This window comes from Hemitrygon akajei, chromosome 4, assembly GCF_048418815.1.
Source record: "Hemitrygon akajei chromosome 4, sHemAka1.3, whole genome shotgun sequence".
Taxonomy (NCBI): domain Eukaryota; kingdom Metazoa; phylum Chordata; class Chondrichthyes; order Myliobatiformes; family Dasyatidae; genus Hemitrygon; species Hemitrygon akajei.
Window position 1 is genome coordinate 156,067,752 of NC_133127.1, and position 17,305 is coordinate 156,085,056.

The following is a 17,305-nucleotide window of genomic DNA, read 5'->3' on the forward strand; positions in this document are numbered from 1 at the left end:
CAGAAGGACTTGGGAGTGCTTATGCATGAATCGCAAAAGGTTGGTTTGCAGGTGCAGCAGGCTATCAAAAAGGCAAATGGAATATTGGCTTTCATTGCTCGAGGGACTGAGTTTAAGAGCAGGGAGGTTATGCTGCAACTGTACAGGCAATTGGTGAGGCCGCATCTGGAGTACTACATGTAGTTCTGGTCTCCTTGCTTGAGGAAGGATATATTGGCTTTGGAGGTGGTAAAGACGAGGTTAACCAGGTTGATTACAGAAATGAGGCAGTTAGATTGTGAGGAGAGATTGAGTCGCCTGTGACTATACTCACTGGAATTCAGAAGAATGAGAGGAGATCTTGTAGAAACATAAAATTATGAAAGGGATAGATGATATAGAGGCAGGAAAGTTGTTTCCACTGGTAGGTGAGACTACAACTAGGGGAGGTGTATACTCCGCTTCAAGGTTTGGCAGAGTATACTTAGGACAGAAATGCGGAGGAACTGCTTTTCCCAAAGAGTTGTGAATCTGTAGAATTCTCTGCACAACGAAGCATGGAGGCGATCTCAGTAAATATATTTAAGACAAGGATGGGTAGATTATTTCATTGTAGGGGAATTAATGGTTATGGGGAAAAGGCAGGTGGGTAGAGTTGAGTCCGTGGTCAGATCAGCTATGATCTTACCGAACGTCAGAACAGGTTCAATGGGCCAGATAGCCTACTCCTGTTCTTATGTAACAGGGATTCCCAAAACTTAAGTGTCTGTAGATGAGGCTACTGGTGAGGAGGGAAGAGATTAGGCAAGTCACATATAATCAAACAAGCTGGATGAACTCAGCAGGTCGGGCAGCATCCGTTGAAATCAGCAGTCATCTGCCCGACTTGCTAAGTTCATCCAGCTTGTTTGTACGTCTTGATTTGACCACAGCATCTGCAGTATACTTTGTGTTCACATATAATCAGTCCTGCTTATCATGTCCCAGAAGTGATCTTATAATGGGAGTTTCCAAACCTGCCTCCTGTGAGAAGAATGGCTGCCTCTTTTTATCTTAAGTGTGTGAAGCTTTAAAGTGTGTGGGGATTGAGGGTGAGATTGTTATGCTCCCATATTTAAAAGCTGACCCCAACTTCATGTATGGGGATTAAAATGCAGCCCAAATGCATCTGAAGACTTGGCCAAATATAGTGATTATTTGGTGGTCAAGTTTGAAAGAACTTTCCAAACGATTAAATGGGCCAGCCATAGTTGAACTAATGAAGCCTATCATATAGCAACCAGCATATTTAATGGTATTACAAAGGATAGAAGAAAATATTAAGTTTATTTTCATAAGTCAGAAGTTTCAACATCCTCAAGTTATTTCAATCTTCTATTTCAATAAGCATTTATTCTTGCTAATTATTGCATTTGGAAGTTTATCTATCACTGTTGGCTTGAGCAGTTTTGCAATTGAGCCAATCAATTGCAAATGGAGTTAACTAAATGAAGTACTGGCTTAATAGGTACTCATATTAAGAGAGTAATTCAAGAACAGTATATATACTTTTTAGCTGATTCACTGTGGTTGATTGTATTCGGTTGCTCTACATCTTGGCTGACCAGGCGCGTTGGATAAGAACACCCATCACCTAGGCTGAATGGTAAAAATAGACAAGTAATATATTTTCATCAACAACAAGAACATGGTTAAAACACTGTAAATTAATTTTATACATTAGAGTAATTGAATTGTACAGCATAGAAGTGGGCCCTTCACCGCAAACATGCTGACCTTTTGCCTGTACTCTGTATCATTTTATACCTTGCTCCTTTAAATGCCTGTCTAAATGGGTCTTAAACATTGTAATTGTGTCTGGCTACGCCCTGTGGCAATGAGTTCTGGATATCAATCATACTCGGTGTAAACAAAAACTCTCCCCTTAATTCTCCTTTAATTCACATCTTAAACTGACACCCTTTTGCTTTGGTATCCAATATTTTAACCACTGAACCTACCTAGGGTGCTTATAATTTTATGTGTCATTAAGAAGTGACCCCCCCCCCCAACCTCCTTTTCTCTGTGGAAAACAAACCCAGTCTATCCAATCTCTCCCCATTATTGAAGTCCTCCAATTCAGGGAAAATCTTGTTGAATCTCCTCTGTCTTCTCTCCAATGCAAACGTATCTTTCCTACTGTGTGCCAATCAAAACTGCACACAATACTGCAAGTACCATGTAACTAGTGTTTTATAATGTTGCAAGGTAATGTCAAACTTTTATATTCTTTACCTTGACTCATGAAGGTAAACATGCCATATGCCTTCTTCACCATCTATCCATGCTGTCATGTTCAGGGAACAATGAACTTGAACTACAAGCTCCCACTGTTCATTACCATCCTCTAGCATCCTATTTACTGTAATGTTCAAGCCCCATTTGACAACCCAAAGTACATCACTTTGCTTTTATTGAGAGGAAATTCCATCTGCCAATGCTTTACCCAGTTTATTATGCAAGCTATAACTGGCCGTAGCCTTAGACAACCTTCCTTGCCCTCCATAACAGCACCAACTTTCATCTGCAAATGTAATCATATCTACTATATTTACATCTAATTCAGCTTTTATTCCTGTGACATATCTACAATATGGTTACAGACCTCTAATCTGAAAGGACCTTCCAACAAAACCATTTGCCTTCTATTACCAAACCAATTTTGGAACCAATTTATCAGCTTACCTTAGATCCCATGTGTTTTAAACATTTGGACCAGCCTTCTATGCAGAACCTTGTCATGTATCTTACTAAAGTCTATATAAGAAAACATCCACCATTCTGCCTCCTTCAACATTTTCAGCATAGGGACAATTAAAACTTGAGAAAGATAAACTATTGTTTCCTTTTAATACTTATCAGCAAACATTTAAAAAAATCTAAAAGAAGAGAAAAATCTGCAGATGCTGGAAATCCAAGCAACGCACACAGAAAATGATGGAGGAACTCAGCAGGCCAGGCAGCATCTATGGAAAAAAGTACAATTGATGTTTCAGGCCAAGACCCTTTAGCAAGACTGAAGAAAAAAAAAATTGAGTAGATTTAAAAGGTCGGGTGAGGGGAGGCAGAAACACAAGTGAAACTGGGCTGGGGAGGGATAAAGTAAAGAGCTGGGAAGTTGATTGGTGAAAGCGATACTGTGCTGAAGAAGGGAGAGCCTGATAGGAGAGGACAGGCGGCCATGGAAGAAAGGGGGGAGGCGATGGGCAGCAAGGAGATAAGCTGAGGGAGAGAGAAAGGGATGGGGAATGGTGGGGGGGGGTGGCACTACCAGAAGTTTGAGAAATCGATGTTGCATCAGGTTGGAGGTTACCCAGATGGAATATAAGGTGTTGCTCCTCCAACCTGAGCGCAGTCTCATCACAATAGTAGAGGAGGCAATGGATCGACATATCAGAATGGGAAGTGGAATTAAAATGGGTGGCCACTGGGAGATCCCGCTCCTTCTGGCGGATGGAGCGTAGGTGCTCAGTGAAAGGGTCTCTCAATCTACGTCAGGTCTGACCAATACACAGGAGGCCACACCAGGAAGACCAGATACAGTAAATGTCCCCAACAGACTCACAGGTGAAGGGTCGCCTCACCTGGAAGGACTGTTTGGGGCCCTCAATGGTAGTGAGGGAAGAGTTGTAGGGGCAGGTGTAGCACTTGTTCCACTTGCAAGGATAAGTGCCAGGAGGGAGATCAATGGGGAGAGATGTACAATGGGACAAGGGAGTTGTGTAAGGAGCGATCCCTGTGGAAAGCAGAAAGTGAAGGGCGAGGGAAAGATATGTTTGGTGGTGGGATCCCTTTGGAGATGGCGGAAGTTCTGGAGAATTATGTGCTGGATGTGGAGGTTTATGGTATGGTAGGTGAGGGCAAGAAGAACCCTATCTCTGGTAGGGTAGCGGGAGGATGGGGTAAGAGCAGACACACATGAAATGGAACAGATGTGGCTGAGGGCAGCATTGATAGTGGAGGAAGGGAAGTCCTCTTCTTTGAAAAAGAAGGACATCTCCTTTGTTCTGGAATGAAAAGCCTCATTTTGAGAGCAGATGCAGTGGAGTCGGAGGAATTGAGAGAAGGGGATGGCGTTTTCACAAGTAACAGGATGGGAAGAGGTATAATCCAGGAAGCTTTGAGAGTCTGTGGGTTTATGGTAGACATCAGTGGATAAGCTGTCTTCAGAGATAGAGGCAGAGACAGTGAGCTCAAAAATAAGGAGGGAGGTGTCAGAAATTGACCAGGTAAATCTGAGGGCAGGGTGGAAGTTGGAGGCAAAGTTGACAGAGTCGATGAGCTCTGCATGGATGCAGGAAGCAGCACCAATGCAGTTGTCGATGTAGTGTAGAAAAAGAGGGGGATGGTCACCAGTGTAGGCTTGGAGCATAGACTGTTCCATGTAGCCAACAAAGAGGCAGGTATAGTTGGGACCCATATGAGTGCCCATGGCTAAACCTTTTGTTTGAAGTAGGAGGAACCAAAGCAGAAATTATTAAGAGTGAGGACAAGTCCGTTAGATGGAGGAGAGGGGTGGTGGAGGGGAACTGGTTGGGTCTGGCCTTGTCAGCTTTTTTAAAAGACCTTGTAGAATAAAAATTCCACAGTAAAAACTGAACAGTTAGGACTAATTTTGAGGAAGTTAAAGATGCTGCTAGATTTAAAGTGGAGAATGGGTAAATCTGAACATTGGGGTAGAGTGGGCTATTGTATGGTAGGTTCAAAAAATCCACATAAGATGTTCAAGAGAGTGTGAGAGACGATATAGAATATGACAGATAGAATATATAGGTTGGGTTTGGCCTTGTAAAAATTCTATGCAATTTTTAAATATTTCATTTATCAGTTAGTAAATGGATTAATTTATGGCATTTTACAAATTATAAGTGTTTCAAAATTCTAATCGCAGCTTGATTTATGTTTATACTAGGTTAATATATGACATCATTTTGATCCTTTAGCTTTTAAAATGAAATAATCAATTACTAATTTTTATTTTTCTTAAAAGTTTCACAAGATAAAATATTGTTCCAGAGATTATTCTTCAAGACTTCCTTGATATAGAGTTTTGAACAGGATATTATTGAAGTCAAGCCTGTGTTCAACAGCCATTTCCATGTGTATGGTTACTTTTGCTTTCCTTGAAGAGTACAGAGGCCAAACTGTGACATTATTATTACCTTAAGTGCAATTATTCTCTTTTCTCTGAACCTATTCTTAAAATCCTACAATAAAGGCCTTAGGTCCTGTAAATTTCCCAAATTTTAGTTCCAAATAATTATCTTAGGCTCCCTATTTTCATTAGATTCTTATATCCCCACAATTCTCAGCTGCCATTATGTGTGCAGGTCTAGTTTGCCATTACAATTTCTGGTTCTTCCTTTTAAAGGATTCACATTTACATCACTATGTCTACTTTTTGCAATACTTAAAGGTTCTCACAATTTTTGTACTGTTAAAGAAAATATCAAATGCTGTAAATATTCTGCCAGTCAAGTCAAGCATTTTGTGGAGAAACACAAAAAGAATGCTTTAGATTACTGGCAGTTTAATATTAACAGTTTGGTTTTCCAGAGATACAGCATCTGTTAAATACTTTTCTATCTTACTTTAGATTCCCACATCTGGATCTCTGCATTTCTTCCTAAATTAATGTCATATTCTATCTGGTCTCTCTCACTCTCTTGAACATCTTATGTGGATTTTTAGAACTAAATTTAGCAGTTTCTTTAACTTCCTCAAAATTAATCATAACTGTTCAGCTTTTACAGTGGAATTTTTATTTTACAAGGGCTTTATGTACATTCCTTAAGAAATTATGATTTCATTAAATGCTTACTTTTATCTTCAGTCACACATTTAATTTCACAATCTTTCTCAGTAATCTCACCACATACAGTACTGTGCAAAAGTCTTAGACACATATATATAACTAAATGCCTAAGACTTTTGCACAGTACTATATAGCCTACTGTTATATAATATTATTGTCAAATTAAAAATGAAAGAAAAGGGAAATATATTGTTTAGAAATATACATAAAATTACAGAGCAAACCTGAAATGATTCTAAAGTAGCCAATTTAGAAAATTAATCCATCAACAACTGTTACATGTTCTCCTCTCGTTATTTCTTGGTTCTCTGCATGTTGAGTCTACATTCTGATTTCTTGCAAAAGAAATCTCCCTATACCTTTATCATTATTATCAGTGTTTTCTAACCACCTTTCTTACTTTACCTATTTAAAAAAAAGATAAAGTACCCTGAAATGACCTGCAAATAATGGCTACAAGATCAAACCCACTTGTATCTCTATTTCTTCCATCAATTCATCTACTGATAAATTCACAATACAACACTGAGAAATAATGTTCTTTGCTTTTGCTCTTTTCTTCCCCTGATCTTAATAAGACTCCTGTCCTTAAACTGCTTGTTTTTTTTTCCATTTCACTACTTTATTCTTCAGATATCTAAAATTACCTTCTGCCCCTTAGAGTTTAGATTAAGATTGCCAAACAATTTAAAAATAATTCCAAGTTAATCAAGGCTGTAATCACCCTATTAAACAGTAATAGAATGCCAGTATTATTTAAATAGTCCAAAGGACTCATTGATTTTTAATGTTAAATGCTCCAATAGAAAATGCTTTGTCATAATAACCTTTAATGGTACAAATTAAAATTCTTGTATCTGAATCCTGTACTGGGGGTTAAAATCAAGAGGGAGCCTGGCATTGCCAGGGTTCGCAAAAATGGCTTCCTGCAGGAAATCAAAATGGAGTTAATTGATGTTAAATTTTTGTTTTAATTAATTCCCTTTACATTAAAAGGCACAATTAGTTTGATGGCTTATTTGAATGTCCTAACTAACTTGACTTGCCAGTGGTGCTGCATTATTTGGGGTTTTCTGTATCTGAAAGGGAAGATATGTACAAGTATGATGTGTGTCAATTTTTTGACCATATGAACAGAGGAAATTACAATTGGGTTGGCAATCTCCACGGCAACCTCAGTTCTTCATAAATGAGCAACTGCTGATGTCACACCCTTTAATACCTGACCACTAACCACACCTCTTTAGCCTGAAGATTGTGATCATCTCTGGTGTCAAACTGTAGAAATGATTCTCCGGACTAAATCTCAATACCCATCCCTCTGACTTCAGTTAAAGCTTTGGTTCAAAGTTTGAATTGCAAACTTCAAACAGAGATGTGGTTATCTGGGATTATATTATTCTGCAAAACTCCCATTGGCAGTGCATTCCTACATTGACATCTCTGATGAAATTAGTTTTCAACACAACTTCATCTCATTTGTTTTTTAAATGAATTAAGACTAATTTATTAATTGATTGGATGTATTAAACTTATGCATTTGAATATATGAATTAAAGTCTTTCCCATTCTGCAAAAAATTCTCACTCAGCAGATTTTCAACTTGCCACCAACTTAAGAATTTTGTTAACCCTATGATCTCTGATCAGTGATCATGTACTTAGTTTTTCTCTGAACCAAACATACCTTGTAAAAATAGGCAGCAGCCAATATTTTACTTGATCACCATACACCTGTTTTATATTTTTGGTAACTCCAAGACTAAATCCATTTTTGTCAGGACCATTTCGAAAAACAGGTGCTCGGAAAGCCTCTGGGGAGGGTGATAAAAGTGCCAGGTTAACAGCAGTACAATATTGTCATCAAATCAAAAATATATTTTTGTAGACTGATATCCTGCTGCATAAATTTAAAGTGGAAAGTCCTTGACATTAATTGGTCAGTCACAAAAAAGAATGCTAGCATTCTCTTTTCTTGACCAAATCAATCGTAAGAAGCAGCAATGCAAAATATGATTGCTGTGTGTTTTTCATTTTGGAAGTTAGATTTGATTATTTGAGTAATTAGAGACTCTTACCTATTGTTGACCTGTTTTTGCTAACCAGCCAGCAGTGGTAACTGAAGAGTGACAGTAAACTGATGAAGAACATTGCCGCCACAAAGAAAAGAAACAAGACATGGAATTTTGCATGTGTATCTGGCAGATCACCCTATAAAAGCAAAAATAACTTCAGCTACACATAATAATTATAAACATAACTAACAGTAAGCTAATGTAGTAATTTTCTAACAGTTTTCTTTCAACACTCTACTTGTATGGTTAAATCTAACTTTTCTATATTTATTTAAAAGCAAAATGTTAAGTCTTCAGAAATACATAACTTGTTAGCAAATGGCCTGGATCATTAACTGGTTTTCCAAAGACTTAAATTAACTGTAGCTTTCTCCTAGAAAATGACAATCTTTTCAGGTTGCATCAAATATCACAGCAACCCTGCTGACTTTCATTTTAACCTGTCATTCAAGTGGGAAGTTCTGAATCCACCTGATCACCATGACATTTACAATACTACTTACAGGGTAAAAAGGACAGTAGAGTTTCTTCCAGCTCCAAGGTAGGCAATAAATTTCTTCCATTATTACAATCAGCCTGGCCCCTGGTCTCCTGACCACTACCTCTTGCTCTTTCCCAACATCCCCTCAACCACCGTCAACTGTTCTGCCCAGTATTTGTGAATGGAATTCCCTGATCCAAATTTCATGATCAAATCCACTCCTCCCATAACCTTAATCTTTTGGAAACCAAAAGACCCCTAACCTGTGAATCAGATTGCTTGTGGTTAGTAAGTGCACTTAAAGGAGCCCTGCAATTAAATTTGTAGGACTTCTGCATGAACTGTTCTTGACCTATGCAACTCCTATTCCACAAAGAAACACCTTCCAGTCTAAAATACAGTCCAAGTTTAGTGTGCTATCCTCACAGCTATACTTTAGGTACAGCATCTGTGAAAAATCTTTTCTACTGCTTCATGCACACAGCTCATGCACATACCTGGGTATACAGCAAATGCAACTTTAAAAAAAATCTTCAAATCTTAAGAGGAAGTATTCTCTAGAGTTCTGCCCATCCACCAAAACTGACCAGTGTGATTAGATGTCATGCCTACAAGAGTAACAGCAGCAGTAGCACACACAAGAGAATGCACATCTGTAAGGAGATCATCCAGCCTCCAAGTGCAGAAATGAGGGACACATATCAATGCCCTCAAGAAAGTAGAGGACTCAAGTTCCAAGAGACAAGAAATTTAATAACTTCACATGTTTAAATTGAACCAGCAACAAACTGCAGCTGCCAACACAAACAATCCCATAGCACTCAGACAGGCACATCATACCATTACATTGCCACACATTTCCTAACACTCTTTCTTCTTCTACTGCAAGAGAAGATAGCTCACAGTGGCAGATTGCAGCAGCTGACTGTAGAGTAAACTTTATCATGTCCCAGTCTCTCTCATTTGCAGTATACTGAATGTCACTGAATTAGCTGCATAACAACCAGTGACAAGTGATGGATTTGGCATATTGTTGAATTTTCAGGATTGTTTTAATGTAAGTGGTAATATTTTGATAATGCTGGCTGATGGATAGTGGTCCAAAGAAAGTTGTAGGTCATCAGCCATGTGGAGCTCAGAATGTCTTCAACTTTCACACATGTGCAGTCAGTGTTCTGATTGCGCTGAAGATCAGAAGCTAGCAGATCCTATCTGCTCTATTAAATCCAACAGTAGATCAGCAATAGTTGAAGCAAGATTCACTTCTAATGTTATTCCACAAATGTGGCATACTCAAAGATGCATTATGGCAACCCCATTAAAAATGATTTGAATGTTTTAATACTTTTCATTTTTTAAAGTATTTAAAAAAATACTCAACAGATTTAAATATCTCTACCAGGGGTATCAAAACTTAGTCCTTGGCAGCCAACCTGCTATCAATTAGGACATACAGGGGAGCAATGCCTCAGGATACTATATTTGAAGCCTACTTATTCCCTGGACTCTAATTCCATCACACCTGATGGCTGTTGGGTGCACATTCTCAATCTGCTCAGCAAGCTAATTAGGGAGTCTAGTTCCTCACTAATGCATATGCAGCCTTAAATTTGTTTTTCCATTCATAGTAACAATTTGCTTGGTTTTGCTAATTTTCTCATTAGTTGTAATCTCAAGGTTGTCTCTGTTGGGAAATGTTTAATAGCAATGCCATTGAACATTAAAGGAAAATGATGAAATCTCTAAGATGTTTGCTGTAATTAGGCAAGAACTATTTTTGTGTTTGAGCCCCAAACTTAGGAGTGATTTTCTAAAGTAAATCACTGAGTTCTAAGGGATCTCTGTTAGCATTTACCACCTTCATCCTCTTCCCCTTCTGCTCTTTCTTGTTGCATGTGCACATATTTTGACATGGTTGATACAAGAAACATAAAAGGCACACAAATACTACAGCGATCTGAGTTTTCTGGACATGGAAGCTCATCATTATCATTCTCCAAGAGGCTGTTATTGATCCAAAAGCTGGAGTTTTAATTCTGCTCTCTAGCACAATTAGGACAGGAATGATGATGGCCTTTGTTCAATTGGTACAAAAGAATAATTATAATGACAGTGCAGTGCATCTGGATGAACAATCAAGAGGAACATTTCATGCAATTCTGCTTGATGCATTTCATTGATCATAAGGATTACTTGCTATCTGTCCCAGAGATAAAAAGCCAGTAATCCTGGTAAATTTGCACATCAGAATGCTTGCTGGCCTTTATTAAAATATATATTAATGCTTTGGAAACATAAACATGGGAAATTTTACCTAGAATGGATAGTTGTTTTATGAATAAAGCTTGGACAGCGTTAGGCTCACAGAAGATTCTGAGAAAACTTGATTGAAACACCAGGTTCTGAGAGATCTCAAAAGGGAGGGCAGAGAAGATGCTTACCTTGCAGGAGAATCTTGGACTGTGCATTTAAGAGACATTTCTTTAAAAAAAAACTAAGTTTCAAGTCTTTGGAATTCTGATTTTTGAAGGGCAACAGAAGCAGAATCATGATTATTTTTAAGATAGTGGTAGATACACTATAAGCAAGGGGATGAAAAGGTTACTGCATGTGCCCTGTCAGAAGTTAATCAGAATGCAAAATGGAGACTACAGTCTGATCAGCCAAGACCTTCAAGTAAATTTGAAGGGGTGGATGGTGTAGTCCTATTTCTAATTTGTATCTCAGTTTTATTATTACTCCTTTATGCATAAAGAATACCTGTGGTGTCAAACAGACAGGATTAAGCACAAGTTGAGAGATCTGGCATTGCCAAGAATAATTCAGAATTTCAGGCAGAGCAATCCAGACACAGACCAGTCTCAGTTATCACTGCCTTAGGAATGTTAGCTAAATCTCTTAATACAATAAGGAAAAACAGAAAATGCCAGAAACACTCAGGTCAGGCTTAATATGTAGAAAGAGAAAAAGAACTAACGTTTTAGACAGAAAACCCTTCATTAGTAATGCTTCAGCTGCGTATTTCTTGTATTTTCTGTTTTTACTTCAGATTTCTAGCATCTTTTTTTTAATCATTAACTTCTTAAACTGATACAATATTCTTTAGACAGTCAGAAGCAGGAATAAGTCTCTAATAAGACACGAGGTTCAGTTTCTCTTCTTCTCTCCTGCAGCAGCACAAATAAAGGACCCAAAATAGACAAGAATCACATGCTATCTTGATCTCAGCATTTATCCAGACTTGCAAAACATTTCAAAGCACAAGACTCTTTAAAAAGTACATTTGGAGAGCATGTTATCAGTTGTTTTCCTGTGCATGACTTACACTATCCATAACTTCACAAGTGCAAAGTTGGTGTTGCATGTGGATTGATGACACCAATAGACAATAGACAGTAGGTGCAGGAGTAGGCCATTTGGCCCTTCTAGCCAGCACCACCATTCACTGTGATCATGGCTGATCATACACAATCAGTACCCCGTTCCTGCCCTCTCCCCATATCCCTTGACCCCACTATCTATAAGAGCTCTATCTAACTCTCTCTTGAATGCATCCAGAGACTTGGCCTCCACTGCCTTCTGGGGCAGAGCATTCCACATATCCAGCACTCGCTGGGTGAAAAAGTCTTTCTGCATCTCTGTTCTAAATGGCCTACCCCTTATTCTTAAACTGTGGCCTCTAGTTCTGGACTCACCCATCAGCTGGAACATGCTTCTTTCCTCCAGTGTGTCCAATCCCTTAATAATCTTATATGTTTCAATCAGATCCCCTCTCATCCTTCTAAATTCCAGTGTATACAAACCCAGTCGCTCCAATCTTTCAACATATGACAGTCCCGCCATTCCAGGAATTAACCTTGTGAACCTACGCTGCACTCCCTCAATAGCAAGAATGTCCTTCCTCAAATTTGGAGACCAAAACTGCACACAATACTCCAGGTGGGGTCTCACCAGGGCCATGTACAGCTGCAGAAGGACCTCTTTACTCCTATACTCAATTCCTCTTGTTATAAAAGCCAGCATGCCATTAGCTTTCTTCACTGCCTGCTGTACCTGCATGCTTGCTTTCATTGACTGATGTACAAGAACACCTAGATCTCGTTGTACTTCCCCTTTTCCTAACTTGACTCCATTTAGATAGTAATCTGCCTTCCTGTTCTTGCCACCAAAGTGGATAACCTCACATTTATCCACATTAAACTGCATCTGCCATACATTTGCCCACTCACCCAACCTGTCCAAGTCACCCTGCATTCTCATAACATCCTCCTGACATTTCACACTGCCACCCAGCTTTGTGTCATCAGCAAATTTGCTAATGTTACTTTTAATTTGCTAATGTTACCAGAGTACAAAGAAAATCCTGTGTACAAATACATAATATAACTGATTTTATGCTATAAATCTAACTGTTTTGAGTATAACAACCCCATAATACATTATTGAACTTGAGGCTCTTGCAACCCAATAATGTTTAAAAAAAATTTGTGTTGGCATGAACTATCACAGACCTGGTGGCATTGTCTGAATTTCACATGTGTTCCAGCAAAACAAACTGATAAAACTGCTTTGAATCTGTTATTAAATCCAGGACCTGTGCTTTTGACAGAGCACACACAGAAAACCTAAACCTGCAATTATTTATCAGTAAGACAGAACTGAGCAAATGCCAATTTTATTACAGTCACCTAAGGTTTTCATACCCATCCATCAAATTCTCCCTATAAGCACATCACCAGCCATATAATTGCTTTACAACTCAAGTGTAAAATGAAAGTATGCTTCAAAAGTATCTACTGAAAGGAAGACTCATCATTCAACCAGTTACTTGGGCATGACAGAAAGCAAACTTACTTCCCTTATGCTTTAACTGTATAGTTTTGGAAAGTATTTTTGAAAACTTTACACTCATGAGAATTAAAATACAACTGATACTGTTACCTTAAAGAAATAATTTATAAAACAATTTAATTAAGAATATATTAAAATATTATTAAAAAGTGAAACAAATCAAAAAGCTGCTGCACTCTATCTGCACGTGATCCTGGTGTACAGAGCAAGTGTATCTGATCCTTCTCTTCACTACGTCACTGCTCTGCCACGGAACTCAATAGTTACTGTCACAATAGAGCAGGCAGTAAGATGCACTGACATCTGATTTCTTATTCATATTGGGCTTCTATCTTTCCCCGTGCAAAGGGAAAGGTTCAAGTCAAAATTTCAAGACATGCTGAGACACAGATATCTGCTTGCTGGAAATTCTTAGGGGAATCAGTATAATTAATTTAAAACATGAAAAATATACACTGAATTACGAAAAATAATATACCTTTTGCAATTGTAATAATATCAAAGCCAAACACACTGCATTTCAATACCAAAGTACACCAAATAAGGAATGCAATGGTATTTTACCTTAGGGCAATTCACTGATGATTTCCTGCGACAAAGCTATATACAAATAAAGACACACTTTAATGAAAACTAGATTAATTAATTGATTCATGTACCATGCAAATAGCCATGGACGGGAATGGGATGGGGAAATCATGAAGTTGTTTGTGTACAACATTCTATTTGTACATAAACATATCTGAAAATTGAGCCATCTATTGTGTCACCTGTTTTAGGAAGTAGGATTCATTTGCTCCTACACATGCAAGAAATAAAATATGAAATAACCACAGAAACAGCAAATCAACATTTCTATATGTATATTTTTTCTTTGTGTAAATAATTGTGTTTCAAACTGCACTTTCAGGTAATATTCCATTCATTGTCTCTTCAGGACCTCTATCTTGAGAGGGTCACAGACAGTAAATTAGATGTTCAAACAGTTCAAACTTTTACATGTTTGATTTCAATAAAGCACATAAGAATTTTCAATACGGCACAGCAGAATCTAAATTTCTACCTGAATCACAAGAACAATTGCAACTTCAGGAAACACAGGACACTTGACAATATATTGCCTGACCTCAGTGGTTGGGAAGATGTTGGAGCAAATTGTTAAGGATGAGGTTCTGGAGCACTTAGTGACACAGGACAAGATAGGATAAAGTCAGCATGGTTTCCTTAAGAGAAAATCTTGCCTGGCAAACCTGTTGGAATTATTTGAGGAGATTGCATGTAGGATAGATAAAGAGGATGCAGTGGATGTTGTATACTTGGACTTTCAGAAGGCCTTTGACAAGGTGCTACACTTGAGGCTGCTTACCAAGTTAAGAGCCCATGGCATTACAGGAAAGTTACTGTTATGGTTAGAGCAGTGGCTGATTGGTAGGAGGCAAGTGGAAATAAAAGGATCCTTTTCTGGTTGGCTGCCAGTGACTAGTGCTGTTCCACAGGGGTTGGTGTAGGGCTGCTTCTTTTTATGCTGTATATCTATGATTTGGATAATAGAAAAGAAGTGTTGGCATTGGAGAAGGTTCATAGAAGATTCACAAGGATGATTCCGGGAATGAAAGGGTCATCATACAAGGAATGTTTGATAGCTCTGGCTCTGTACTTCCTGGAGCTTAGAAGAATGAGGGGGAATCATATTGAAATCTTTCAAATGTTGAAAGGCCTAGACAGAGTAGATGTGGAAAGGATGTTTTCCATGATGGGGGAGTCTAGGACAAGAGGGCACAGCCTCAGGATAAAACAAAGATGCAGTTAAATTTCTTTAGCCAGGGGGTTGTGAATTTGTGGAATTTATTACTACTACAGGCAGCTGTGGAGGCCAGGTCATTGAGTGTATTTAAGGAAGTGCTTAATAGGTTCTTGAATGGACACAGCATCAAAGGTTACGGGGAGGAGGCCGGCGACTGAAGCTGACTGGAAAATAGGATCAGCCATGATTGAATAGTGGAGCAGGCTCAATGGACCAAATGGCTTAATTCTGCTGCTACATCTCATGGTCTTATAATTCCTCAATAAACATTGGAATATCAGACTTAACTATATGTGGTCAGCATTAAAGAGAATTGAATCAGGTGAAAATATGATGAATTGAACCCGGTTCCCAATGCCCACTTTTCTAGTCCAGGAATCAAAATTGAAATTAACATAGAAAAACCCACACAGGTTATCCAGTTTAATGTGAATTTGTGTGGTACTTCAATCAGTGAAGCTCACTAACATCATCTTTAATTTTAAGAAGATATTTTCTTATGCCTTGGTTTGCATAGTGTCAATCATACAATCTTTGAAAGGTCAAAAGGCAACATGATCCAAAGATACTGCCAAAATGTTCTGCTTTCACTCTTTAGGAGAGAGCAGATATGACCTAAGACTTACACCTCTCACTGAAGTGACAGCTAACCATCTCTCAACTATATGCTTGTCATTTAGAGAGTACAGCCTTGAACTGACATTGTACTAATTGATTCTAGCTTGATATGGAATTAAATTAAAATGAACAATACCAACCAAAACACAAAAACTGGTACACTGCAGATTGTTTTTTGTTACATTTCTGAGAAGAAGATTTTGCTTTTCATTGATGGTAAAGCCTAGACTTTATTATAGTGAAATACTTGTAAATTAATAAATTGTCTATGCAGCCCCTCCACGGCCTTGAACTCTTTTCTGAATTGTGATGCCTAGGAATGGATAGCAACTTATAAAAGGTTTAACAATAACTACATTTATATTTTTGCTCTGTACCTTTGTTTATATAACCACGGATTCACAATAATTAAAAAAAAAATGTATTCCATTCACAACTTCAAACATTTGTGAATGTTCTGCAACTTGGGAAATTATTCTTCCTCTCATAATTTTTCCTTCCAAAACTATATTAAACTTTATCTGCCTTATGCCATCATACTTTACCAGCCTATGTCGCCCTGACATCTGCAGTGTTGATGATATTGTCATTTACTTTTGCAACTTGATCATTAAAATTTAGAGAATGTCTCTGGTGACCTGAAGCAATACAGCTATTTCTGAAAACATGAATTAGTATTTGTAGCATAAATGTATCTAATTTATTTTAAATAGTGCATGCGTGCAAATCTAATTATGTCTTTTTCTATTTATATTGAATTTGAAATAAGCTTCAATGCCACATTCAAAAAGTAAATATTTTGACTATCAAATAAAATTAACAAGAATGTTTTGGTGTGATATACAGAAAAAGACACAAAAGACATTAGTGGATATGCTACACCACTCTAATGTAATAATCCATTACCAAAAATGAGAATATTTAGATATACCATTTGTATATCAATTAACTTATGAAATCTGACAACTGATTACTGACGTTACAATAAATGCAATGAAATTATACTGCCGAACAGGGAGGAGTTGGTGTGGCATACTCAAAATAGACTGTATTACTAAGTATTTTAAAAAGCATAAATCAAACAGGTGACACTCACAATTTCTGCTGCTACAAGACTGAGGACTAATATCTGATGCACAACGCTATAGGAACACATGGCAAATAAGCTGAAGTCATGCACCGATGATAATGAGGACTGCAGAATACAAGTTATAGCCTTTTTGGAAATAATGAAGGAAACATTAGTCAAGATAAATAAGATACTTTGGAAAAAATTTGGATTGATGTGATCAGCTGAAGAGCTGTCAAAGTCAAAAGCAGACCTCCAGAGCTTTTCTTCAGAGCTAAGAATGCTACATGTTTCATAAAACAAAACCTCGGTTGACATGTCAATCTATTGTATGCACTGTTAAGCTGGTGTCTGGTTCTGAGAATACCAGCATTCTTTTGATACCTTACTCAATTACTCATCATTTAAGTGAGCGACTCGACATTAGTTAGTAGGGCTAGTTGATGATGCAGCATGACATTAGAGTTCCATCATAACTTTACTTTCAGTCCATATATGCACCTTTGCTCCATGCAATAATCTACCCAAACATATGGAGCTAATATTTGTCATTCTCAAGAGCTGATCCAGCACAG

General features: G+C 37.8%; 1 protein-coding gene across 3 annotated transcripts in view; it reads right to left on the reverse strand.

Annotated features, from left to right (window-relative positions):
• The window catches only part of zdhhc20b (zDHHC palmitoyltransferase 20b), a 93,586-nt gene that overhangs the window by 15,843 nt on the left and 60,438 nt on the right, over positions 1 to 17,305 (reverse strand). For 2 of the 3 annotated variants that reach the window (XM_073043707.1, XM_073043709.1), the window contains 4 exons: positions 13,804 to 13,839; positions 7,911 to 8,043; positions 7,520 to 7,646; positions 1,528 to 1,617 (listed from right to left, as the gene is read on the reverse strand). In XM_073043707.1, the coding sequence (XP_072899808.1) occupies positions 1,528 to 1,617; positions 7,520 to 7,646; positions 7,911 to 8,043; positions 13,804 to 13,839 (386 nt within the window). The remainder of the gene's footprint in view (positions 1 to 1,527; positions 1,618 to 7,519; positions 7,647 to 7,910; positions 8,044 to 13,803; positions 13,840 to 17,305) is intronic. The other variant, XM_073043708.1, reaches the window with a different exon arrangement.